We start from the raw sequence: 26936 nt of genomic DNA on the forward strand, positions 1-26936 counted from the left end.
GATAATTCGGCCCGATTGATAGCGTCACCTTCGCCTAAAGGCTAGCAACCAAAGTAACATCTGTGTCGCGCTGGTAAACTTTTCCTCGCAAATACACATCATTGCTGTAAACTAGAGGAAAGCGGTAAGCATATTGAAGAGATAGACTGGGTCATCGGTACGCAGGAAGACATCATGAGTAAAAAACATGCAATAAAATAATTATAAGCTACGAGTAGGTGTAGAAACACTGGCTTATTGGTTCGGCGTACGGCTTCGGGGTGGCGCGCGCAGACCTCGTCGTTCCGTCTTGACATTTCGGCCGAGTATGTTTTGACTGCGCAGCCGCCAGCTCAGTCGTTGTCGACATTTCGACAATGTCGGGTGCTATTAGGAGTGTTCAGTGAACGACATTACCACTCGCGGGGTTCGTCGTTCGTTCCTCGATTCCGTCGGTGCTATTATTTACACCGGAATAAATGAAAACACGGCTCTGACGTCGATATCGCGGTAACCGGGAATCCCCGAATTCCTATAATTGTGCTCGACGCGATTTGGTGCTCCGAAGAGACAGAAGACAGGAGATTGATTCTTGGAGGGTGGAAAAGAGCGAGATTATCGTCAATGCACGTCTCCGTCGACGTTGTCGCTGGTCTCGCTCCCGTTCTTATTCTCGTGAAACCAGATCGTTCCGAATGTTTTTATATGTCACGGTGCCGGATGCTGCAGGATTATTTATAGCCGTAAACGTACCGGTCTTCGGGTAACGCACGATTTCGCTGCTTAAAAATTAGGCTCCTCGATGAACGATACATCCACCGTCAACGTTATTATTATTCCCCGTACAACGCGTAAGGTGCTCTCGCTGTCTGTGTGGTGCTCGTTTTCGGCAGTGGGTGACCCGAAGTTTATCCAGAGTCCGTGACCGGAGGCGTGAATCCTCCTGTGCACCGATCTGCAACTCGAGCTGGTGAGTCTCGCCCTGCCCCGTTCCTTTCATTATAATTTATTTATCGATAGTCTCGGCGCCTGACACGTCGTGGTAAACTAAAATAACTCATCCCCGATATCTCGGAGGGCTGCATCTGCGATCGATATGCTTATACACGCCTATTATAATCGTGGAGAATCGATATAACCACAACTGCAGGTAGCTACTTTAGATGTAAACATGCTATTGGTCATGTTTTCATGCTAAATCCCATTTCCATTCCGTGTCTCTAAACTCTCAATTTATATCTACGCATATTGCAGATTGTCTTCCGTGCCAAGCTGCAAGTTTGAATTTCATACATCATCGAAATGTTCGCGTTAGCTGAAGATGCAATTGCACTACGCAGCGCCTGATACGTATACATCCGAGATTTCGAACCTCGAGCGGGAATGATATCATTATTAATTTCATGCAACATACGATGTTATGTATAATGCGCTTATTATAACTCACATTTTTACATGCTTACGCTCTTGTTACCGCGTGTCTCTACCTTGTCAGCGAATGTCCGTTCCGTGGGCGTTACGAGCTGCGTTCATCCGATTAAGTGATACAGGATTTGGTCAACGGGTATCTTGGATCTTTAACCTGTTACTTTCATCACAGCTGATATGCACGCTTGATACCAACATGGCACAAGATTCGCTCCACTAAAGCGGTGACTTTTTTATTCAGACACACCGGCTGCACTGACTGTGTTTTGTAATCCATTTTTCGTAACAGGATTCGGCGCTCAAAGACGAAAATGTCTCCAGTGCATCCCAAGCGGAGTGGCTAATATAATACAAAATCTGCGAATTTGGTCATTTCGATGCAACTGTGTACTGCTCGCAGCTATCTTTGATCGATAAACCAAAACCTTCACGAAACGTGGCCCTTTAATTTGTACGAATGAATTGTTGTGTCTGGTCTGAAGAAAATTGGAGTTTACAAAAAAATGATTTCTCACAACGTGATTGACAATCAGCTTGCACGTTTCGTAGCCTTTCCCTGTTCGTGAGCCAACTGCCTATCATACAGGCTTTCCTGATTAATTGAACTTCTTTGTTGTTTCGCGTGCAGCCGGTGTAATACACCTCCTACGTAAGGAGAGAAATATGCAGCTGACAGTCTGCGATACAATCGTTCTCGATGATTGCGTGCGTTTATGTCCTTCATTGACTGGCTGTGTCTAGGTCCCTTGACAGGTTTGGTCTCCGTGTGATCCCCACCTTAGCTTCTTTCCATGGCAAGGGTCAAATGTTGCGGTACTGTCCCGTTACTAAATCCCGTTTATAATTTGTTAATTTTTCAACCATGTAATTATTTTGGAGATTCCAAGCACATAGCTTGGAACGATTTTCTCGATTGTGAAACGTTCGCATTTTTATCGCTTTAATGTTGCAGGCTGGCATCTTGTTCAACTATAGCGGTAATCATATAATAGGCTTACTCGAATATGAATTAATTTAATCAGATAACATACAAAACAAAAATAAATCAGTCGATTCGGGATCTTAAAGACGTCGAAGTCAGAGATCAAGATTTGCCCATCAATTCGCATCGATTAGAATTATTCGATTCGTTTAGGTCGAACAGGGTGAATGCGTAGGATATCAGTGAGGAATTAACCATGGATACTTTATGTGAGTACTATTCAGTGCTCATTGGGTATCCGAGATAGAATTATTCGTATACCTACTGGAATATACTTACACCTTTATCTACAACTTACGAGCAAAAGCTGGCATCGTCGTTTCTCTCGCTTTGATCCCTTTTTTCATTCGTCTCGTTGTTCGTACAGTCCCCCAAGTATATATTCTTTTTCCTTTAGGTCACTAGCTATTCTAGGATCACCCAGCCACCGGGCGCGTTGGTCATATACTCACGTGCATGTACCTTATGTATGTATGTCATGTATCTATGCAGCGTACAACGTAGACTCCAACGTTCTTGTCGAAGTTTGGCCAAATATATATGCAGAAATGATGTTTAAAAAATTTTAATTGTTGAATGTTTGAATATCAGGATGTCCAATTGTCTAAACTCGACGAATTTTCGAATTTCTACTGATCACAACGTGACAATTGAAGAAATTCGTTGACAGTGAAACAACGAGAGAAATGAGGGCACGATTTTGAAATTATCACGAACAGGGAAACGGATGTGTGGAGTCCGTTTGTAGATAATACCTTTCTTATCAGGAGCTCTACACGAAGAGATGCGAAGTCTAGAAAAAGTCGCAAGAGTCGAGATCTAGAAATTCATTTATCCTGTGTGAAAAAGTCGAGGAGACGGGCAAATAACCAATGATCATTACTGCTTTGCAGCATCATCTTACATATTTAATGCCAGTATTGTACATGATACTTTTGATCGAGCGTCAATAAATTAAATATCATCAATAACATAGTTAAAATCTCCAAAAACGGTTCTTGTGAGTGTTCAATGAGACACATCACATCGAATAAATGCAAAATCGAAAACAAGTATCAGGATTATAAATTTCAACCTTAGGTATAACCTTCACAAAGTTTTGTTAGTTAATTTGGTAATTACCTATTATTAACACGATTAAATATCATTCTGCAGCTTGATTTAAAATACATTATTTCGAGGATAATTACTTCTCAATAAATAGTGCTGGTTTAATCGTGCTCTGTAACGGAACATCATTAAATTTAACCCCTTGCCAATTTTGAAAAGTGCATCGTAAACCACATTCGAGACTAAATTTAGCCACTTGATTTACGCAGCTTTGCCGGAGTCATAGACTAAAACACAGTTAATTTTCATTGAATTTTCGTTTCATCTTTGGTCAGCTGCTCGCTAACTCTAGACGGAAAGTTCATAAACATTTAAAACCAAACTTTATAGAGTTATTTTATCGGCGTTGTAGTCCGTCGTGGAACTGCACACCGCACCCTTCCAAAAATATGTGCTGCATTCGTGCAGTCTGCAATGGTGTGAAATTTAGATATAGGTATACAAAGTAGCACTTGTTATAAAATTCCAAAAGTGAGACACTGCAAATATTTACGAGATTTTCGTTAGACAGACTTCTCAAGTTGCAGCCTTTGATTTTAACCGTCGAGCCGAATGCGTTTTCCTGTTGCCTTTTCTCTCATGCTCTACCTTTTCGACGAAGTGTGCATGCGGTGGAGGGCTTACAGACTTATACACGAAACGGTTCGAGCAAACCGCGATAATTTTCTTCATGACATTCCCGAGTCATGTACAATTTTATACCGTATGCTTATTTTACACGTAATTCGAGAGACTGAGAATTTATTTAAATATGCAACAACGTACCACCTGTAATATCGTATTCGACGGTCCTCAATGCAAATCATGCGAGCAGAGAACCGGCCCTGGAATTTGAGGTTCAACGGCCCTCGCGTCTAGGTACGAATCTTCATTACATATTTCACATCGAAACCTGATGGGTATAAGAAAAACCGCATATTTGATGAGCCTTAAAAATTATTATCGATTCCGTGCCGCAGATGCTTCGGATTTGACAAACAACCGTCTTCGCTCGCTCAGACATGATCTGTGCGAAACGCTTTCGCTGTTCGATGTATGTTCGCACTAGGTATTCGGCTGGTGAGGCTGGTTCCTTACGCACGAGCGCACAGCCTAGGCTGAGATGTTTTTGTACCGTCGCGGCGCCCAGAGAAACATCGCGTCGCGACGTCGCAACGCTCACTACTTGCATTGATCCGCTCGGTCACTCTCACTTGCGGTGCGTTCCTTGCGTTTTATTCTTGCCTGCAAGGATTTTCTCACAATTAAATTGCGAAGTTTTATCGTGGCTTTCTGTGCTTACGACCACTTCGTTATCAGTCATCGCATCGTCATTTGTCGCCGTTCTTCCGAATATTCATTACGTTCGCCACGCAGCGTGGCCATGGCAGCAGAAATTCTGAAAATGTTTAGAGAATTTTAATTAATTTAGTTATTAAGTAGCAAATGGGACAAGCCCATATGCATTAAATCGATACATCAAAATAACAATCATCGTTATAACAATATGCATATATGAATGTATTTAGTTACATGTTAGTATTTTTGTTGTATTACGTGTTCACAGTTTTTGATGACATGGAAAGTAGAAATGAATTATCACGTCGAACTTTTTAATTCCTTCGTTCGCGTTGGTTACTCAGATTGTGGCAGTTGTTTTGACATTTGAACGTTGTAATAATGTCAAAAAGATTTCCGTAAATTGAAATGCATTAAATTGAGTGTTAGGGTCGAGCCTGTGAGTACGTAAAAAAAAACAAAATTCAAAACACATTGAACAAAATTTATTTATCGTTAAACTGACGCTAAGAATACGACAAAGTCGTTAATCAGTTATAAAATTAGTGATCTTGACAACCCGGTCGGCCGCGTTACTTTTGCCGTGGGAGCGCGCAGAGCGCAGCAGCATCTGGTGGCCATCCGGCGTAACAGTAGCAAATTATGGTTTTAGTATCATATCGATGAAACAACGGACACCAGATATAAGTTGTAATTTGATAAATTGGCAAATTTCTGTAGAATTCACCTCTTGGCGAATATATAAAAATAATTGAGATGCGGAATAATTGACTTTGATTTCAAGCCTAATGTATAAAAATGATGATGAAAAAACGTGTAATTGGCAGGAGCGAATGTACGAGTTGTAATAACGAGTGTGGCGCACGTACGTGAGACGGGGGCGTGGGAGAGCAGCGCGTGTTCTTAACCTTTCTCAATTGAAATTCGAAATCTTTACGTCGATTTCCCGCGCGTTCGTTTTGTCGAGCGCGAGCGCCGCTCGCCTTGCATTACCAAATATGGCGGCTCGCGTTATTCTTGGATAACCGAACGCACCCGAATACCGCCGGAATCGGCCGAAGAAACGGTAAATCATTTCGACCGGGCGACACTATCTTCTTCTTCCTCTCATTCTGCTCTTTCTCCTTCACCATCTCCTCCACCGCGGTCCTTCACGTATTAGACATATACCTCGGCGACTCTCTGTCTATTTGCCCCACTATCCATTTGTCTATCCGAACGACGCCGAATGAGCCACGCGCCTTTCCTCCGTTCTGTCCTCACCGTCCGTTATTTTCTTCTCTCGTACACACGTTGTATTATACATATTATATACTGTATGTATACGTATGTAATACCAATGGCGAAGCCGGCACCAATCCCCACAATGTATAACAAAGGATCTTATTCCTTCGTTTCTATCCCGTTCTTTATTTTTATCTCCCCCCCCCATCCCTTTCGCCCATTTCTGATTTACTCACTGTTGTACTCATTTTTATGATCATAATACCTCTCCCGCAAATGTAAGCCGACGAAATTCGGGTCGTAAAAATTCACGAAAATCTCTTAGGTGTACGTATGGATGAAATTCGATTTAATGCATTTTGTTTGAAATTCACGATGAAATATGTGTAATAATAGTAGGTTATACGCATTGACTGTAGAGGAAAAGTTGATAGCTTCCCGTCACGAGTAATCGTGAAAGTAAATTATCAGCTGTATCGTTTTGAATTTTTAACAACTTTCAATATCTGTATTTCAATAAACATTTTTTCAAGCTGTAAAAATAATCTTGATTATTTATTTTCTTTTTTTTTTTTTTTTATTTCCCACCATGTTCACGATATTGGGTTTCGCAATTTTAGCCAATATGCGTTACGTGTAAATCGAACCGTTCATCTGACGCAGATAAACTCTTTTGAAAAACAAATGAATTTCAATTTAATGATTCAGAATCTTATTTATAATTCACATCAAAATTTTACAAGAAAAATCACTATTTTACGACTTTATAATAATTTTTAAGTAGTTAATTTTACAAATTACGACTATATTGATGCTCCATTACGCTTTAGCGAACTTCAGACAATCCTAGACTTCTTACTTAACGATTTATCATAAAACCACATAATTGCGTTGACCTCACGAACATCAACATATTTGTACAACAATTACTGCATTTGCACTTATCTGACAACGAGTTGTCTCGACGGGAAGTTGTTCGCTCATCGGAATATCGTCTTATACGGTTAATTATCATGAAACTGAAGCTAGCAGCCAGAGTTAGCAGCAAAACGTGTTAAACTTTTTGGAAATAGAAAAATGTAGTTCAATTTTATTCTCATAATTGTATAAACGTATCGGGGGTTCAAGGTATTTCACAAAATTTTGATTTTCGAACTTCATTGCCTTATGCGAATGAATATTAGACCGTTTGCCTGCCAATTCTGGTTGCTAGCTTTAAATTCCTCAGGCTGATCGTGGTATTATCGCCATTTCTAAATGCCCTCAAAGGCGCAAAAAAATGTCGAAGCATTAATTGAAATATGTGATATGATATTTTTAAGACGCGCGGATGAGCGATGCAGGCCGGATGCGGACAGAGGCGTGGCGTGAAAAGATTATTAAACCCTGCATCGTAGCGAACGGGATTCACCGGCTCGTATACATATATACATAGAATATAGGCGGTACTGGGGAACGTCTAATGTCATCTTAACATCAATTACGGCTGTAATTAATTTAGTACCGTACCTAATATAAACTCCGTTGAATTAAGGTCAGAACGTCGCGTCAGTTTAACACCATTCGTGAATTTCGCGTTTATTCTGTAACCGCGATATTTAACATCTTTTGACCCCCTGGACGTTGCATATCACGTGCTTTAACACTAGTGGGTTCACACACCGCATTGGGTACATTGCACTTGTGCACAAACGCGCATTGCATATTAATACGCGTACCAACTTGAATAAAAAAAGGAAGGAAAACAAACAAATTGCTAGAGATTGTGTCTTATCAACGAGAATTTCTCGCAGTTGTGCCGACTAAGGGTGCCTTTAGAAATTATTATTTTATCTTTTCAGATCTTCCTCTCTCCTACGGTGTTTTAGAACTGCCATCTAGTTTCGGAACGCAGCCTATAAATTTGATACTTCTCAAAGGAGTGAAGAAGAGATGTTCAAAGTGTAGTAGAGCAAATAAAGAACATAACTCGTTTGCGAGACATCGGTGAAAAATTTATCTGACGCAATTCGACAACCACGTTCTTGTGTGATTGTCATGTATTGTGTACTCAGGTTGCGGTTGCCTTTGCAAGACTCGTCCGCGCACGAATAGACATGGCATAATATAGGTCTTTAAAAGTACAATCGTTATCCAATTCGTCGAACGACGACGACTATACATGTATAACATTTTATAGGCACGCCGTATATGAATGTATACGTCATGTATTTACTACATAGGTATATGTATGCCGCATCTGTGCACCATGGATAACTTGGAATAAGATTTCTCGTAAGAACGATTAATTTCCTGCAGAATATTTGTTTTCACTACGGATAAATTCGGAGTGTATGTACGTATGTGTGTATTTACATTGTTTAGAGTTTCAGACTATAAAATATTTGTATCAAGATTTTTGATGAATATGTCCGAAAACTGTAAGCCGACAATATTAATCTGCAGTTAATTTCCCGATTAACACGACCTCCTTATTTTAGGCATAGATATAACGTGCGTAACTTGATACATGCACATATACCTATGAAATGATTTTAAGGAACCTAGAAACATAGTATAGTGCTATTAAACTTGTCCTTGTCTAAACAAACTTCTCCTTGCATTGGACTGCATTTATTTTTTTATTACTCTGTGTTCTCGCGATTCAAGCAAAGTGCATGTCAGCATGTTGTGAAAAAATTTCAAACGTTATTAAATATTCTTTTCAACATCTCGGTATTAAGTTATCCTTCGACTTGGTTGTGATCTATATTTTAGAAACGACGTAACGATGATTCCATGTACATAGAATTTCCCGATGTCGTGACCGCAGGTCATTTCGAATAATTACATAATACGAGTCATTCGTAATGACGACAAAATACATATTATTACGTAAACTATTTCGATGAAATGTAATTATTTATACTACCTATAATATTTCCCACGGCTTGCATTACCATTTGTGATTACGAAAATTACAGTATATAAAGTATACGTTTAACTCTAGCAGAGATTATCTCTAGTATATAAGGATGTACGATTTGTTCAGTGATACGAGATTCTGGGGCATGCGATGGTTCCGCTTTTCTCTTCCTCCTCATCGCCTATTTCCGCATCCCGTTCGCCTGTACAGTGTACGGCTATTATTCCTATTCGCATCTCTTCTCTCCTATCCATTTCACTTTAGATTTCTCTCCTTCATCCGACCGCCTGGTGGTGTCTACCACATCTCTCTCTCTCTCTCTCTCTCTCTCTCATTGTATACATAGGGCATACCGTGCGGCATGGCATCCCCTGCGTACCTATATTAAGACATTCAGGGGGAAATGAAACGGTCGGAGCTAAATACAGCTTAACTCCCGAACTTCCAACGACAGAAAAGCGAGATGACGATGGTGCTGGCAATCTTCTATGCCTCTGCACCATTTGTACAGGGTGTGTCCCAGATACGTGGGATTCAGTTTGTGTGGAATTTGTGTTCTCAAATATCGTCGTAAGGTGTCGAACCGGCGACTCGTCAAGTTACGAGTCTTTGCTACAAATTTAATATATATATATATATGTCAATTCATGATCGGTTGCAGTGTAACAAAATGTTTAGTTGATCTAAATAGTCCAATTAAACATTTTGTTAAACCGACAGATCTTGAACTGACTACACAATTAAAATATTCATTTCGTCGCTCGTGACTGTAAATTTGGTCGATTCAACGACGTTTTTATTTGAGTTTAACTAACCTGCAGCATGATCAAGCTGCTGCTGACCGGTTATAACGATTATGACGATCTTGTGAGACGTGCAAAATCTGACAAACAATCCGTTGTCGTCTGAATCTTTAATGTTGTAAGACATGCAAGAATCGCAAGAATCATCTGAATATATTCATGTCGTAGGTTGATTTCGCGGATCCAACTGTAAACTTGCATGACGAGATAAATATATTACATACACAACGAGGTATATCTTCACGATTATAAACATTATGACTTGTAACGCGAATATTTTTTCCACCTACATCCGTAATTATCTTCCAACTATCCGCATACCGCGATCAATTTTGTACATCTGTGATATTATTATCACGTACAACAGGGGTATATTAGCATTCGCTGTTTGTGTTGGTGTGTTTATTGCTCGTTGGCTAAAATCTGGCCTACGCTTTACTTCCTTTCCATATGCATAATATATGTATATAGCAATTTGTCGAGCGTAGGCCAGCGTAGGCCAACCAAGCCCCCGTATCTATCTCTTTCGCAAACGTTGACAGGTATATATCATAATGCAAGTTTACCCACACATCCGTAATCACGCGGTGAAAAAAGGGCACGGGCAAAAAAAGTAGAAAAAATAAAAAAAGAAAACACAAATTATCTTTTCAATATCCGCAACATTGATACACCCACCATACATTATTACGCGCAGTTATTCAATTCCTTCCTTTTCGCTGCAGTTCAGACCTTCGATTATACGTATACACGATTTCAATGTTCACTGGAATAACGCAGATGGATTATTCTACTCTGATACATATTAGCATCGTGCAGAAGTCCGCATGTATCAGACGAACGGTGGCCGGTTTCACTTGCAATAATCGGTGCCGTTGTGCCAGTTGTTTGTCTCGCGTAGCTGCAGGTATGCATAGCTAAGAGGGCGGAGGTTTCACGTTCCGCACGCTTTCGACAGGTATAGGAATTACGCGTGGGCGAAATCAGTGACCAATATCTACGACAGCGACACGTCTATGCGTGAATATTATAGTTCGAGTTGCGATGGTGTTATATATGCTTGGTCGTAATTACAATACACCCGAGTTCCGTACAGGTATGTGACTTGTAACTTCGGTACCTACGTATAATTGTAACGCACAACGCGTGTCGGGATCTGTGAAGTGTCCACCAAAGGGAAACTAGGATAAGGATCGAGTGAAAGACACAGAACGGAAGAGAAGACGACTGCGTGGTTTAAACGCGGCATGGAATATAGAAACGTGCCCGCACGCACGTGCTTCCGATTTAATTAGTCCATCCACGCATCCGCAACGCAAACCGACGTCTATACGCAGCAAGGATTACTCACATTCAATTTTAAACGCATAACATTGCTCCAGGATATGTTGGAAAATTATTTACCACTGTGCTATACGGTGCTACTTGTCAATGAAAAGTTCAGTTATTTTTTAGAAAAATCTCTACTCAACGATATCGGTTACGTGTAAATAGCAGGAATTATAATAACAACAGTTCTCTAGCTAAGCATTTTACAAAAACCAACAGACTACTATTCCATTCTTTTAATGTCAAAATCGTATTATCTGACTAATTTTCTCTTTCTATTTAAAACTGATTATCTTGAAATTATTTCTTGAAAATAACTTTTAATATAGCTGCTTTGTTTTTGTACAACCAAGGTTACAACCTAACACATTTCTGTATACGTACAACGTTTCTGTCGTCAACATGTGGGAGCATTCATTCATACAAAAAGTGGTCGGACGTGCATTTTTAACATGAAATAATTATACAACAACGAAATTGATCTAAATTTATTCACAATCGTTATTTTCTAAGTAGGGTTTCTGGGTTAAAAATTTTTTTTTCTTTACGTCAAGGGGATATGGTTTTGATTAAACTCAATTCTTGACTGACTTCAATTATAGCTTTCGATTCGTCGTGTTTCACGAATCCTCAAATATGGGACGAGATAGTTAGTTAGCCTTCACGGAAGAGTGTCGATTATAATAGATACTCTCATACACGCGGTGGGAAAATTAATAGGCTGTTGAAAGTACATATTAATTATATCTAGTGAATTCCACCATCATAATCAGCCATAATTATGCGTCTTCATTGCGTACGTGGATATGCTGATTGCTTTTCTCTATTCGACCAGTAGATCAAGTGCGCGATGAATATATGAGCATTTTTATTCTTTACTCAATTACGATACACATGTGAGTAATTGTTATACGTGTACGTTCCCAGTTTTTCTATCTAATTGAAAAATTTTTACGGTCAGATTTCGGTTGACAAGATAAACGCGAAAAGATAAAGCGATTCTTATATCGCTTTATGCACTTTCGTATACTTGAGTATAAGAATTCTAAGCCCAACTTGAAACGCTGTCGTTACTTACGTGATTGTAATCACTAATCTTCAAAAGTCTCCAAAGATGCAGCACAGTCACGTGTCGGGAACTTGTGACTTGAAGTTGCCGCATAAATTTCAATACGATTTATAAATACACGTAACTTCACTGTCTCTGCTGCTGTCAATGCACCTCGATGACTGCTTGCGCACAACGAAAACTTCCAAAATGTTGTACGCGAACGATAAGCTGTCGCGCTTTGACGCAGTCTAGTATGAAACAGACAGCACCGTTACCAGGGAAAAGTTACCGGAATAATTTTATAATTATTGTTTCAGCTGATTTATAGGAAAGAGGATTTATTCAGTCCGTTATACTAGCACGTATAAAAAGGTTACAGTCGTTACGTAATTCTGAAGTCATGTTTGTCGTCGTCACTTTGTCACGTTTATGTACCAATTCTCTTCATTTCTCACGTTGCAGGTGTCGTTCGTTCGTCGAGAATTGAACACCGAAGCTGAGAAAATCCCCAACAGCTGTATTACTTTTCCAGCTGGGATACTGCGGTGCATCTAGAGTCACCTCGTGTTGAAGAAAACAAAAACAGTCTTCAAGTGCGCGTCTTACGTTGGGAAACAGTGAACATGTAGGGGTGCACGATTGACTGGTCTACCAGCTGGTTCGGATAATCGCATAAAAATATAATAACAGTAATAATCGACGGTGTGCAGGTCGGGTGATTTTTTAGTGTGATATCGAGTGATGATAATAGTAATTTGTGTTTCCGAGCAAGGGGATAACCGGAGGAGATTAAACTAGCCGAGGGCTGAAAGTGTCAGCGGTGCAACGATGCCGAGGACGGCATCATCGACGCCCCGCAGGCTGAACACCGAGGAAGACGACGACTGCAGATTGGGAGTCGCATCCCGTGATAACGACAGTATTGCATTCCAGGTATATGCATAGGCACGCGAAGTGTATAGTACTTAACACTGAGGTTTACCGGGTTGTATAATGGCGGCAACAGCCAAACACGATCTGAGACAAAAGTTTCCGACGGATTCAACGGGCGAGGAGGACATAGCGGCGATAGCAAAGCAGATAAGCGACCACGCCGAGGCGATTTACCAGACCTGGAAGAGCCGCGGTCTTGCACCAACCGAGATTCTCAATTGTCACAGCAACGCTACCGCCGCTGATAAGTTCGACTCGGTCCTGACGCCCGGGGTGCAGAATAACCCGAATAAGAATCCCTCAACAGCCGCTGAGCTGCTGGCCCAGGCTCCGACCTTGGACAATAACAAGCTTGAAAAATTGGTCAACAACTTCGTCGTGGAGGACAAGGCGAGGCTGGCTGCCTCACGGCAGAAATCACCGTCTAAGGTGCTGCCCTCCTCGATTCAGTTCGCACTCCAGAAGTTCGAACGCAACAGTTCCACGTCCCAATCATCGCCCGTCAAGATTGCAACCGCAGCGACCACGCCGGCCGTCAAACCTCTTCAGGTTCAGCCGAAGAGCGGCTCCGCGTCGCCGTCCCCGTCGCCCGCACCCTACGCTAACAAACCCGCGGAGATAACGCGGCCGCAGGCATCGCCGAGCACAAAATCAACCCCGGCACATCACAATGAGGTTTTCCTCGAGACCATCGAGACGACATTTCCGGCAGATTTGACGCCCGCTAGGATCGTCGTCCAGCAGAAGAGGCCGTCCAGCGTAGTGTCCTGCAGGGTGCAGGACCGAGCCTTGGGCAACGGATCGACCGGCTCAGCCGCGGCCAACATGTCGGGACTCACCACCTGGCCGTTGAAGAATAAAATTTCGAACGGCGAGGCGAAGAGGGGTGCGAAGACCTCCGCCAAGGTCTTCGAAAGCGGTAATCGGGCTGCGGTCTCCGTCGCGGATGAGAAATCTCCGAAGTCACCACCCAGAGAATCGGCGAGCATTATTTCGGACGCTGTTCCAACCCTCGGCGATTCCAACGCGAAGAACTGCCTCGCTGATGAGGTTGCCAGGGAGGAAGAACGGCTGATAAACGCTCTGATGACCGGCGTCATCATCCCCGAGGAACCCCTCGAACTCCGGCCAGTCGAACATCATGCGGTCGCCAAGCAGAAGCCGGCCATCAAGAAGGAGAAGCCGAAGGTCGACCCGATCAAGCCAATCATCCTGGCACACAGCTCGAGTCTCGCAGCATCGGGGATCGGCGTCCCTGTCCAGGCCAACGCTACCCTGGAACCTAAGTCCCTCAGCAAGGACGACCTGTCGACAATGTCGATGGTGGATTACGCGAAGGTCAGGTACAGGGCAGCCCAGCAAAATCCACCGACTCAGAAACGGCTCGAGGAACAGCGGGACGCTGGCAGTTTGAACAACAACGCGGGTCATCCGCTCCACCATCACCACCATCACCACCATCACCATCATCACCATCGTCGCAGTATGAATAACAACAACAATAATGAAAATACGAACAACAACAACAACAACACCATCAGCAGCAAGGACGACATTGACGGTGCGGCGGCGAACCATGCGGAACAGCTGGTTTCCGCGGCGAGGACCAAGTTCGAACCTGCCGCACAGGGCAAGGATGTTGATGGCGGTAAGGAGAGGGACGTCGAGGATGCGAAGGACAGGGAGTCCAAGGACGAAAAGGACCTCGCGAGTACGTCGCGTTGGGGTCCTAGAGTCGGCACACCATCTAGGCCTCGACTTGAACAACTGGTACCTCATCCCGAGCTAACCACCCAACAGAGGCAGCACATCAGAGCCGCGGCAACCGGGACCGGAAACAACCCGGTCCGGCCATTTTTAACGAGGGGCTCGGTCGCCGAGAGAGTCCTCATATTCGAAAAATGCCCCAGCGAACTGCTACTGGACAAACGAGGACCCAGACAACCGGCTATTGTCACTTGGCGAACGGGGCACGAGGTCCAGAGCAAAGCGCAGGTACATGTTTGCTCATACGTTTGGTATTATAATACGTACCACCTTGTGATGGTTTGTTTCCACTTCTCTTCTCTTCATCTTTACCTTCGAGATCTCATCTCTCTTTCTCGATCCCTTTGTTTTCTCGCGATAATTGTCACGCCGTCTTTATATACCGATTATATATACATGTATGTATGTATGTATTACGCTGAGTAATGCATGGATGTAGGTCGACTACGCACGGCTACGACGGTGTAGGTTTTATGGACTTGTATAGTAACGTCTCGTCGCACTTTCCACGTCACCGTGAATTACCACGTGTACGCTCATACACCGCGTAGTATCTTTCTTGCGTATGTTAACGTACTAGGTATACTCGTAGTGAAACCTTCTATTGTTTTCAACGCATACCGACAATGACATAGTGAGTTACTGGGCCGATATAATGGTTTAGAAGCTTTTCTGTTTACGATGACAATGCAAGAACAATTGCTAATCATACAAAGATTTTGTGACACTTCAAGATTTTGGATAAATTGTTACATCAGATACAAGTGAATTTTGTCTTCTCATACTTCTATGATGGTGTAGATATGTGTACAGCAGGTTTTTAGATTTACCGATGATTTACGTTGTAATTGATGAAAAATCCCTGGATGTGATATTCCTGAAGGAAAAAGAGATCCTGTAGTAAAAATTGCTCCTCTCTACTTAATATGCCTGAGAAAAATGTTTTTTATATTGACACTTATTTTTCGAGCTCATACGAAAATGGAATTATTACAGAGATAAATTTGAATTTAGGTAATCGATTTTAGGATTCAGACTAACTTATGAGAAGATATCGCGGAGAATGGTTTTGGAACAAAATCATGGTTATTTTACGACGGTTTCAAGCTTTAGGTAAATTAATTAAATTATGCTTGCAGAAAATTTGCGTGTATATCAGTACCAGTATGAGCAGCTACAGGTGTATTATTCAAATATATGGTAATTTTGATCTTGTGTTTAAAAATCATAGAATGTTACTCGATGCGATATAATCTGCGACGCTGTAACGGGATTTTCGGATATGAAAAAAGTGGTTTGTAGATATTATCGATATTGTTGCCACCATAAAATCAATCGCGTGCAACGTATGAGCCAGCCAAATTACCGAAACCTGCATGATATATCTGTACATACGTATGGAAGTTCACGCGGCACGTGTTATTGGTGCGAATGAACTTACAAAATAAATTACAGTCTGCTATGGATTATCAACTATACGTACACATGATTTATATAAGCTTGTTATAATATATTCGAAAACTTTACGAATCAATTGTCAATTCGGGCAATTGATGCAGAACTTTTGTGCCATTCAAATGAGATTCAATCATATCGTCATTATTGTATGTAGATGACCAGGAAACGTTTGAAAGTTCATTCAACCGTATAAATGTTTCGACTCTTTGTCGGATGCCGTTTTTAAAAAATTTACACACAATTCGGGATAGTTGAATTCATATACACATTTCGTAGTAAATTTGAGATCTTTTTAGCGGCACTTCAATTTTCATGGATTAACTTGACCAACGATCGTTTATTTCAAATAAATTGATTCCAACTTTGACGAGCGCGACATAATTTCCCGTTATCGAATTCCAAAATCGTGTATAACAGTGTTGCAGCTCAAGAGGCGGGTTCACACTATACAAGGTGCAACGATGAAGAAAGCGTCGGGCTTACACGACGTTCCCACATCGGCCGCGTGTACGTTACACGTTATACGCGTATGTATGTACCTACGTACACATCTGACGTGGTTACATCTATGCACATACGCGCATATGTATAGATAGGCGATATTTCTGGATGCACCAAATATAGCCTCGCTCGACAGCCTTCCGTTGCCTTCTTCCAACTCTCTGCCCCGTTAAGCTAACTTGCACCAACAACAACTATAAAACGCGACTCGTGCAGTTCTTTCTCTGCATGCCTACGTCAAGTTCTCCACGGAGAGCCAAAAGCGAATTTTCTTTGTAAAACGAAAGTTTACACAGACTCGATTCATTCGTCACGCGAAGCTCGCAAGTTATTACGGAAAATCGGCTACGCTGACTCCCACGATCAGTAATGATGATGACTGTGTACGTATATTATCGATACACGATATGCGACTGCATCCATGAATAAATAAGATCAGTTTCTTTAACATCTACAGTATCACGGTATCATGCAGCCAGATAATACGCTCCAATTTTACACTGTAATTATACCTTTTTGCTTGTACAAATTACCATATTCGATCCTGGTTTTATCAATTCCACTGCTTTTCAAAATATTTTTCTCTCTATGGTTACATAAATTTATTTATGGATTCTCGTACACACGTTCAACTACTTTCATTGTTCCGTTATAGAGGAACACCTCCGTTCGCATAAGCAATTTTTCAATCAGATTCAACAAAGTCTAAATAACTAGATATCATCCGGTGCTTGCGCGACGCGTTACTTGTTGATTTTTCTGGCCACCGATACCATTTTGGCAAAGTTGCGACTTGCGATCAAAATTGTTTACTTTGTTTCGGAAGGCTTTTTTGAGAACAATTCGAAGCAAAAACAAATGTCTTTATAAATTGTCAGTTCTGGATAAATTTATACGTTGATATGTTTATATCGAAGGGGGGATATTAAAATCAATATTAATATTGAACGCGTAATCATAAAATTCGACCTCGATGACAAAGCTTGAGAACTGTGTCTCGGGTCAAAAGTATCGTTAGCGGGTAGCATGTACATGGCAAGCAACGCATGGAGAACAGTTCACAGTGAAAACTCTTCGGAAAGCTGCGGTGAAAAAATAGAACGAGCCGGCGAATCGCGTATCGAACGTTTGTACGCAAGACATTCTTTAAATGTGAACTTTGGGTATTTATAAGAAAAATTGTTTCTAACCTGCCTATCTTTTACTCGCGAAATCGTCGCTTGTCACTATTATAACTATGCATAATATACTGCAGTCAAATGTACAGAAATGACCTTTCCAAAAAACACTTACCTAACGATATTCGCAACGTGCCATATGTACATGTTCCGCAGTAGAAGATTACTTTTTTAGCATATTTTATGGACGCAAAATTTTATTCTCGAGTAGTTATATACATATAATCGACCATCATTATTATGTTGTTGATGTACCAACTATCGCGAGTTTTAAAATCATTAAAAGCCGAAACTCCAGTTTGCTGTCAGAGCTCGACAATTTTTAATCGATTGAAAAAATCCTGTTACGTATCCGAAGCGCCAACGTGCAAAGTCATCATACAAATTAAACACTTGGCGAATTACCTTTACCTTCAATATAAAATTACGTTAAATTATTGCGAGGAAGCTACGACGTTGTTTCATTACTGGCAATATAATTTTTGGGTACGATTGAATATATGTACTCGTATATGCTTGGCATTACAGCCAGGCCACGCACGCGGTCGAGAAACCGTCTTAAATCGGACTCCTCTTCTATACCTACGTGACTGTTTTATCTTTTTCCCACCTATTCGCTTTCCCTTCATCCTTTTTTCCTTCACACGCGTATGCGTGCATCGGCGTGTATCAAGGACCCGCATACGCACCCACCTAGGTGTGCCTCACGCAACGGAATCGTAATAAGCAGCAACCTCGAACAATCGTCCGTGTATAAGGGCGCGGTCAAATTCGCAATGTCAATTGGCAATTGGCAATGTGATTGGCGTATCCGCGCTGTCATGCGCTGCGCTGCTCGTTCAGCCGTGAATGAATTGTACTCGCAACTCGTGCCAGGTCTTGACCCTTGACCGTAATATGTTTACACTACGATATTATACCTATGACATACATACAAGTAACAACGTATCGTCATAATGCCGCGTTATGCCATTACATGCGGTCGCAGGAAGCGGACCGCGATCTCATAACTCAATTCCGATAATCATATTACGGTGGGTGCGGTACACTGCTAATATATATTATACCTATATCCATATATGACGATGCCTAAATACAAAAATTATTCTATAGCTTTCGAGCTTTGTTATCAAAATTACTACAATAGGCTTAGTATGTTGTGTAAGTGGATGATTGATTTATCGCGACAAGATTTGGAATGTATAATTACATCTGGTTAGGTAGCGAGATATTAGGATGATTAGTTGTTTTTTTTTCTTTTTTGCATATCCGATAGGTTGACAGTAGGAAAGAAATTCATGCGCGTTTAATAGCGTAAGTTTCATGTGTGTATGTGTGTGTGTGTTTTTATACAGAACATGTCAAAGTTTGACAAATATTCACTCGTTCAGACAGAAGGAGAAAAAAAGAAAAGGATTCACGAATAAGTTACGAGATTCCTATGATAGACGATTACAAAACTTTGAATAAACATATTCTATCATGGCTCGTAGGCTGCTTTGGTTTCATCTATATATCTACCTACCTGTCTACTTATAATATCTGTGTTCATTATTTTTTATCTTTTGTTTTTCCTTGTTTTTCACGTATTTTGCATAATTACAGACTTACGCAAGGGAAAAGACACAGACGCAGAAGAACCTGCCGCCTCACACAACGCTACAGAGGCACGTTAAGGCAAATCGGAATGTACACATACCAAGGTAATGAGATATTTAATCACGTATAGGTATACGTATATCTAACGTATAAGTTTGCACATACCCGGGGCTTCTCGTTCGTGTCAGTCGACTCATCTTCTTTCCCTACCTGGATACGTGTATCGTATAATAATGACAAGAGGAGGAACGGAAGATTTGATGGAAATCACAATAAATTAGTATCCTACAGCTTGAAAGTCTTGAACTATTCGCTTTATGCGATGTTAAGATTGCACGCTTACGTCTTCACTTTTGTCGCTCGGAGAATTTATTGCGACTTTCTGTCTACGTTACGAACACTATACATCAATATAATTTAAGTACAAAATTTGTCTATTTATTGAGGGTTATTTATCTATCTTTAATCTTGTCACGACTAATTTTGATTAGATTCTACTTTCCTGGTGGAAAACCGATACCGACGTCTCAGCTGGATGCTACGCTAGTTCGAATATCTGCCGCATTTCAGAGTCTTCCTGGACACCGAGCTGCCAAAACTCAGTTTCACATAATCACCAAGGTGCGATATTTTAACGTACACCTTACAGAGTGTACTCTGAAGGAAATCATTCCACAGATTTCGATACAGAAGAAACGTTTTTTCACTCAGAAGTGCATTGATATTATTTTCAATAAAAAAATCGAATATTTGTATCGTATTGTTATAACAGTACAGTATTTGTTATAACAAATATTATCGACTTGCTTCAGGCTTGCGACTGTCCTCTGTATTGGAAAGTGCCGCTCTTCCTTGCGTCTGGGGGTGATAAGAATGCCTACGTCGACCAGAATATGTTCTTAGAATTCTGGAAAGAGTGAGTTGCGAAATGCTAAACCGACAGCTTATAATATGTATATCGACGAGTATAAAAAAGGGTTGACGCAATGTCATTGTAATTAAATAACATCCTGCAGATTCGATGTAATTACCGCACGTAGATAAAAAGTCACAATTATACATTTCTATAAACGGCGATTTTATCCTGATTCCACAGATGGTCGAACTCGTATCACGACGCAGCTAGTAGATTTGTTAGAATGACGACACGCGGACTGAGGGATTCCATTATTCCTGAGGATTTGATACCTCTGGTTCAAGACGTCGTTGAAACGCATCCTGGACTGACGTTCCTCAAGGAAGCCACCGAATTTCATTCTCGATACGTTCACACGGTAATTATGGGCTAACCGGCGTTGATACTTCACTTGCAGGTCAACGTGATTTCTCAGCAATTTTGATTTGAAGCGTAGTAAATTGATTCCAATTTTTTTTATCTATCAATTACTTTCTTGAAATGAGAAGCTCACCTACCATAAGTTCGAAATTTACCGACCGGTTGAACACTCCAAAAGAATTGCAGACCCCAGCGAAGCCGTGCTGGTCGGGACCTCTCTTGCATCGTTAAATGATTCTCTAAAAGACGTATTTAGAACTGAAAGGCATCTTCTGGACGGACAACTATTTTTGTACCACGAGAGACAGTCTTTTGGACGTCTTTTGACTTTACAACACACCCATCGTCTGGGTGAAATGTCTTCGCGCAGGCGAGAAATCGGGTCAGAAATATACCGTTGCCAATCGTATAAAACTGTCGTAGAAGTTACTTCAGCATGTATTGAAAAAAGTATCGTACGAAGTTTCATTTTAGAGAAAACTGAACGGAATGAAATTTGCTGAACTAGGAGTTATTCGGAACATTTTTCGATCGGAAAATGTTGAAAATCGCGACGACCGACAATCTGTACTGTAGTATCAGTTATGTGGACGAATGTATTCACGATTTATTGCGTAAATGTTTCACTGCAATATTTCGAGTATGAAAAATCGATTCTGTTTGTTGCAGGTTGTGGCCAGAATTTTTTATTCCGTAAATCGAAGTTGGAGTGGAAAAATATCTGTCTCTGAGCTGAGACGAAGTAATTTACTGGCAGTGATATCGGTCCTGGAACACGAGGAGGACATTAATCACGTCACAGCGTACTTCAGCTACGAGCATTTTTACGTTATATATTGCAAGTTTTGGGAACTTGATAGAGACCATGACCTCTTTATCGACAAATTGGATCTTACAAGGCACAACGACAATGGTGAGAGTGTGAGCAGGGACGCGATAAGATCTTTCATAAGTGACAGCATATTAGCGAATGAACTGATCATTGTCGCCACGATTATCGATGCAAATTAAAGGTCACCTGTTAATTTCCACTTGTATAACTTTAGAAAGAGAAGTATTCCAAGCATGGGTGAAACAGCTTATCGAAAGTCCAAAGAATTTCACATCGAGTGAACCACATGCGAAAGCTTTTTGCTTCATCGAGTGAAAAAGTTGTCACACAAGATACGCGGACGTGATTAAACGTAATCGATAGTTTTTTGTTCGATTTTTTTCTTTTCCAAATTCAGCTTCACTTCGCTGCGTGACAAAGAGCAGAAAAGTATTGGAGCAATTCTGTGACCACTATTCGCATCGCGCAAAGGAACTACAATTCGAACGGGTCTTTTTTTATAAGTAATAAGTAAAACTTGCGTGATATTATTTCATATGAAGATGTTTCGGAAATCTTCTATTGTGAATTATTATGCTCGACTTTTTTCTTATCCAAACTTGCAAAAATTTTTTTTCTACATCAGCTTACCGGTATCACATAAGGCATGAGTCAAAGGATTTTATATCGTTGTATCGAACTTACGAGTTAATTTATCTTCAACCGCCAATTTCTAATGTCGTTGTCCAATTTTCTAGCTCTGTCAACGAGAATGATTGAACGAATATTCAGCGGTGCCGTAACTCGCGGTGGTGTACGGACTTCTGGATCGCAGCACATTCAACAGTATCATAAGCATAACCATGACCTCCACGATGATGAGAATGATGAGCATCATAATTATCAACAGTCGCAGCAGCAGCCCGGTGAAAACAAGATGAGCTATACGGAATTTGTATGGTTTTTGCTCAGCGAAGAGGACAAGAACCATCCGACTGCGATAGAGTATTGGTTTAGGTAATTCGTTTGTATCCTAATAGAGTAAATTCTTGTCACAAATGCAATACGTAAATGGATCGCCTGTTGATGGAAAAACGGGAGAAAACAGTAACTGGAAACCATAAAAATCTTGACTTGACACACAGGTGTATGGATCTAGACGGGGATGGATATCTCTCAATGTACGAATTAGAATACTTTTACGAAGAGCAGCTTCATCGGATGGAAGCAATCGGCATCGAAACGTTGCCCTTTGAAGATTGTCTCTGCCAGGTACGATGGGTTTAGATTTCGCGTTCTGTTCAAAATGGGTAAATAAATGAAAATTCATTTTTTTTCTGCAGAACCATCGATTGTGAGCGCATATTATTTTGTGACAAAAACAGGCATATGCAAAAATCCTATATTCCTAAATAAATGTAATTCGGAAAGTGCCCATCTTATGTACTCATGTTTATTTATTCGTTACTTTAATCAGATGCTGGATATGATACATCCTACGATTCCTGGTAAAATATCCCTGAGTGATCTCAAGAGGTGTAAAATGACGTCAATATTTTTCGACACATTCTTCAACCTGGAGAAATATTTGGATCACGAACAAAGGGATCCGTTCGCCTCGACTCGCGATCACGATGCTGACGGCCATGAGGTACGTATCATTTGCTGTAATAAATCGCTTCTTTATTTTTTTACCACTCTATTAATAAAATTCAACTACCCCACAATAGCTGTCCGATTGGGATCGATTCGCAGCCGAGGAGTACGAGCTTTTGGTTGCCGAGGAAAGTGGGAATGACCAAAATGAACAGATGTGAGTATTTGATTCGCTTATCGTTGCAACAATTTTTGTTGGTACCCGCAACTTGTGTTATACATGCATAGGTATAACTGTGATATTACACATACCTATGTGTGTTGTTGATACATTTGATGATTGCAATGTTTGTAATCGTATACCTAGCGGGGTTAACCGTTTATATCCCGTTCCACTGTTATTTGGCGTAAAGAGAAAACCCCTGCTGTACAACTCGGCAGATTATTCAATTTTATTTGATCGCAATACGAATAAATAAACGTTATACAGACAGGTATAATGTACGCGATATTTTGTTTCGAGTGATTTTATCCTGGGGCATGATGGTAGTTTTTTTTGCGAGGATATGATTGGTTAATATGTTGTAAACGGATGTCATGATATCGGATTGGTTTTAACCTTTTATGATGACGATATGCGATGCCTTTGTTCCAGGCTGTGTGATGATGAAATGTAACCATCATCTGCAGCTGAGTAAGTAAACGAAATGTGCATGTTCTTTTGCAAAAGATGCACGTGATCAAACACATAGCAATGCCGCAGTTATACAATCCTATATATTATGTAAAGCGCTAACCGCACGTTGACATTTTATTAGCATTTCTTTTTGGTTTTGTTGTTCCTCGTTTTTCAGCTTCTGTAATACATTACTCAATAATGATGCTTATAAAACATCTCACTCAAAGATTACTTTAATTTATTTAATATTGAATTTATTTTACCAGCAAAATCAACCCATCGCTTGTTCTATATAGACTTATCAGTGAAATGCATACATACTACTTTTGCAACAAATCTGACTTTTTCTCCTATTACAGGTTATATGAGTCCTCAAACGAAGATGTGCCATCACCGAATCTTGATACACTTGGCAGAGAAACTGTGGATGCAGACGTCGATTCTCTCGTCTCTGACGTTACCGGGCACCAGGGATTCACCGACGAAATTCAGGCGTCTTTGATCCGTCAAGGTTTGAAAACAATGCCCTATGATAGCGGAGATAGCGATGATTACGTGGACAGTGACGACTAGAATGTTATCCGATAAGATAATTTCATTTTTACCTGAAATCGATTGCGGACGAAATGAGATCGTACCGCACCTATTTTTATGAATACCCCAGTGGTCGAGTACGAATTTCAAGAAGTATAAACTGATTCATTCTGCGGTTTATTGCGGATTGCATGTTCTCTTGATTTTCGTACAGTGAAATGAATGTCCATCACTTTTATCACCGTTAATTATTACGACGGGGATAGGCGATACGTTTATCACTTTACAATATTAATCGAGAAATTAATGAAATATTGCAGAAGAATGTGATTGAATGTTAAAGCATATACATGTCATAGAATTCTAATGTTGAAAAAATTCAAATGCTATGGGATCAGAATTTTATTTTCTTGAATTCGATCTGTTTGCATTTGCCGGTATTATTATAACCCATACTTATTATATTACTCCGAAAGTCGTTAGAAGTGTTGACTTATCAATTTCTACGAAATTAATGTCAGTTGACTTTCAAATCGACTCATCGTCAACCTTGTAGTTGCGTTTACCGCACATAAGTTAACACCATGTACGTGGTTTAATTATCGACTTGGCAAGGTGATGAAAACATAAACAAAATTTTTCGTCATGGTAAACCAGTCGTTGGATATCACGTTCATGTACGAGTGTATATTAACTGATTCGACTTGTATATAATACTAAATAATTATAAGTGTTGAAATTTGCTTGATTATTTCACCAAAATATCGGTATCACCGATGCACGAAACCGTGGAAAGTCCCTCTTATTTAGCATATTAATTTTACAACCGTAGTTTATTTCGTACGTTGATTTTGAATATATTGTTATTATACAAGGAGTTATACAAGGTTATTGACTATTCAGTTAATTTCCAAACGGTGTTTTATGTGTTATTTTCTATTTATCGACAGTTGTCTATTCAGCGGATGAAGAGATTCCTACGATTTAGAAAATTTAGAGTTAAAAATGGTGCCCATTATCATGTAAAATATATTACCACCTCATAGCCCGTCGCTTGAGTCTGCATGACATGGTCATATATGCAGAGCTTGGATTAAATGCAATACCTGTACATGCATTGTTATTTTCATCGAGCTACCCGATACCAGGCGCACTGCTGACCACTGCAGGCTACCGAATATAGAATAATGGAGGTATAATATTTAACAAAGTTGTGAATGTATGGAATGTTGGTTTTGTTCGCAATTGTATACTCTTTTTCTAATTTTTTTTCTGGCAGCCCAGAATCTGGACTTATTTGTTATTTTAATAGTTTAATTGATAAAAATTTTTGGCATGAAAGACCATAATTAGTTTAGCGAGTACTGCCAAGACTGCTGGATACCTTGTCTCTATGGTGACTTGTGATGTCACAATGTTCTAGTCCAAAGTGTGAGCTGAAACTTGTAACGCAAGCAACCTCAGATCCCATGCTGCATCATCAAATCTTACCATTATTCGAATATTGAGAATACTCGAAAACGTCTACTGGCCAGTTTGCGTGAATTGCTTCGGCGAGATTTCTTTCCGAGGATAGCATTTATGTAGTGTGTATATTTAATATATCCAAAGATATGCAATTTGTTAGCTAATTATTTGTGAGTTTGTTTTCTTCGCTCTCATCATACCCAAGTCCAAATATTTGGCCAAATTCATTTACGATATCGTTCATATAATTCCCATTTTGAAGTTGGTAATATTTTAAATTGTTGTATATTTAATAATTGATTATTATATACATACATATTATACGTAAGCTTATTGCTGTTCAAATAGTGGTTAGTTCGTTTTGCTACAATTACACTTATATCTCGATAGACTAATATTTCGGTGTTCCCGCTGTACTCCAAGAAAGATTTATCACGACGATGATATTAGATTCAAATTGACGGTGAGATCTGAGAACGGCAGCGTGCTACAATATGTATAACTCTCATAATCCGATATTAAACACTTGAGATGCATCGTACATATGAAACGGTATTACTTCGTAAATAGTTCATTTATGTAGGTATATGTATGTATCAACTTATACACGCATCGGTATCATACATGAATATATTCAATGATTTTACAAAGTGGTACAACAAGATATGTATATACGTAGTAGAATGACATTACTCATGAATAAAACTTTTACAAAACAAATGTTTGAAATCGATTTTCCGTTCTGTAGTACTGACAAAATGTAAAATAACTAGGTTTCTTATCAAGTACTTATTGATTATTGTTCGGTCCTTGTGCGCAATGGCAATCGATCTTTCACCTTATGTTTGGAATGAAAATATTAATCTGTAATGGAGCTTCCAGTGAAAATTATTAGAAACCGTTTGTAGTCATGGCTTTTGTGTCTCATTTTTATGGAAATGAGAAATTAGTCTTTACCTTTTTGCCTAGGGACAAAACTTAGTCGCGGTATAAATCCATAGGGTCTTTCTTTGATTTTCCTTTTCCTCTAAGACGAAGAAAAGACAGA

At 40.2% G+C, this 26936-nt stretch overlaps 1 protein-coding gene across 3 annotated transcripts; it reads left to right on the forward strand.

The window, feature by feature from the left end:
- Nucleotides 1-337: 337 nt before the first annotated feature.
- Nucleotides 338-26608, forward strand: LOC124211488 (uncharacterized). 3 transcript variants are annotated; one of them, XM_046610583.1, is made up of 13 exons: nt 338-949; nt 12552-15017; nt 19532-19629; nt 20017-20146; nt 20338-20441; nt 20622-20799; nt 21471-21714; nt 22371-22629; nt 22758-22884; nt 23090-23263; nt 23343-23425; nt 23864-23902; nt 24247-24388. In XM_046610583.1, the coding sequence occupies exons 2-12, from the start codon at nt 13083-13085 to the stop codon at nt 23883-23885; spliced, it is 3354 nt and encodes a 1117-aa protein (XP_046466539.1). In that variant the 5' UTR covers nt 338-949; nt 12552-13082; the 3' UTR covers nt 23886-23902; nt 24247-24388. The 3 variants fall into 3 exon arrangements, with proteins under 3 accessions (XP_046466539.1, XP_046466538.1, XP_046466540.1); XM_046610582.1 differs by lacking the exon at nt 23864-23902 and having other exon boundaries at nt 24247-26608; XM_046610584.2 differs by lacking the exons at nt 22758-22884; nt 23343-23425; nt 23864-23902; nt 24247-24388 and having other exon boundaries at nt 23090-23237.
- The last annotated feature ends 328 nt before the right edge of the window (nt 26609-26936 follow it).

The sequence above is a fragment of the Neodiprion pinetum genome, chromosome 2, assembly GCF_021155775.2.
Source record: "Neodiprion pinetum isolate iyNeoPine1 chromosome 2, iyNeoPine1.2, whole genome shotgun sequence".
NCBI lineage: Eukaryota > Metazoa > Arthropoda > Insecta > Hymenoptera > Diprionidae > Neodiprion > Neodiprion pinetum.

Excerpts from the sequence above, each read along its gene's own strand:
- LOC124211488 (XM_046610582.1), top strand. The coding sequence starts at position 13,083 with ATGGCGGCAACAGCCAAACACGATCTGAGACAAAAGTTTCCGACGGAT. Across the intron at positions 20,147-20,337 it reads AGTTTCACATAATCACCAAG|GCTTGCGACTGTCCTCTGTA; the intron begins GTGCGATATTTT and ends GACTTGCTTCAG. Across the intron at positions 20,800-21,470 it reads ATTCTCGATACGTTCACACG|GTTGTGGCCAGAATTTTTTA; the intron begins GTAATTATGGGC and ends TGTTTGTTGCAG.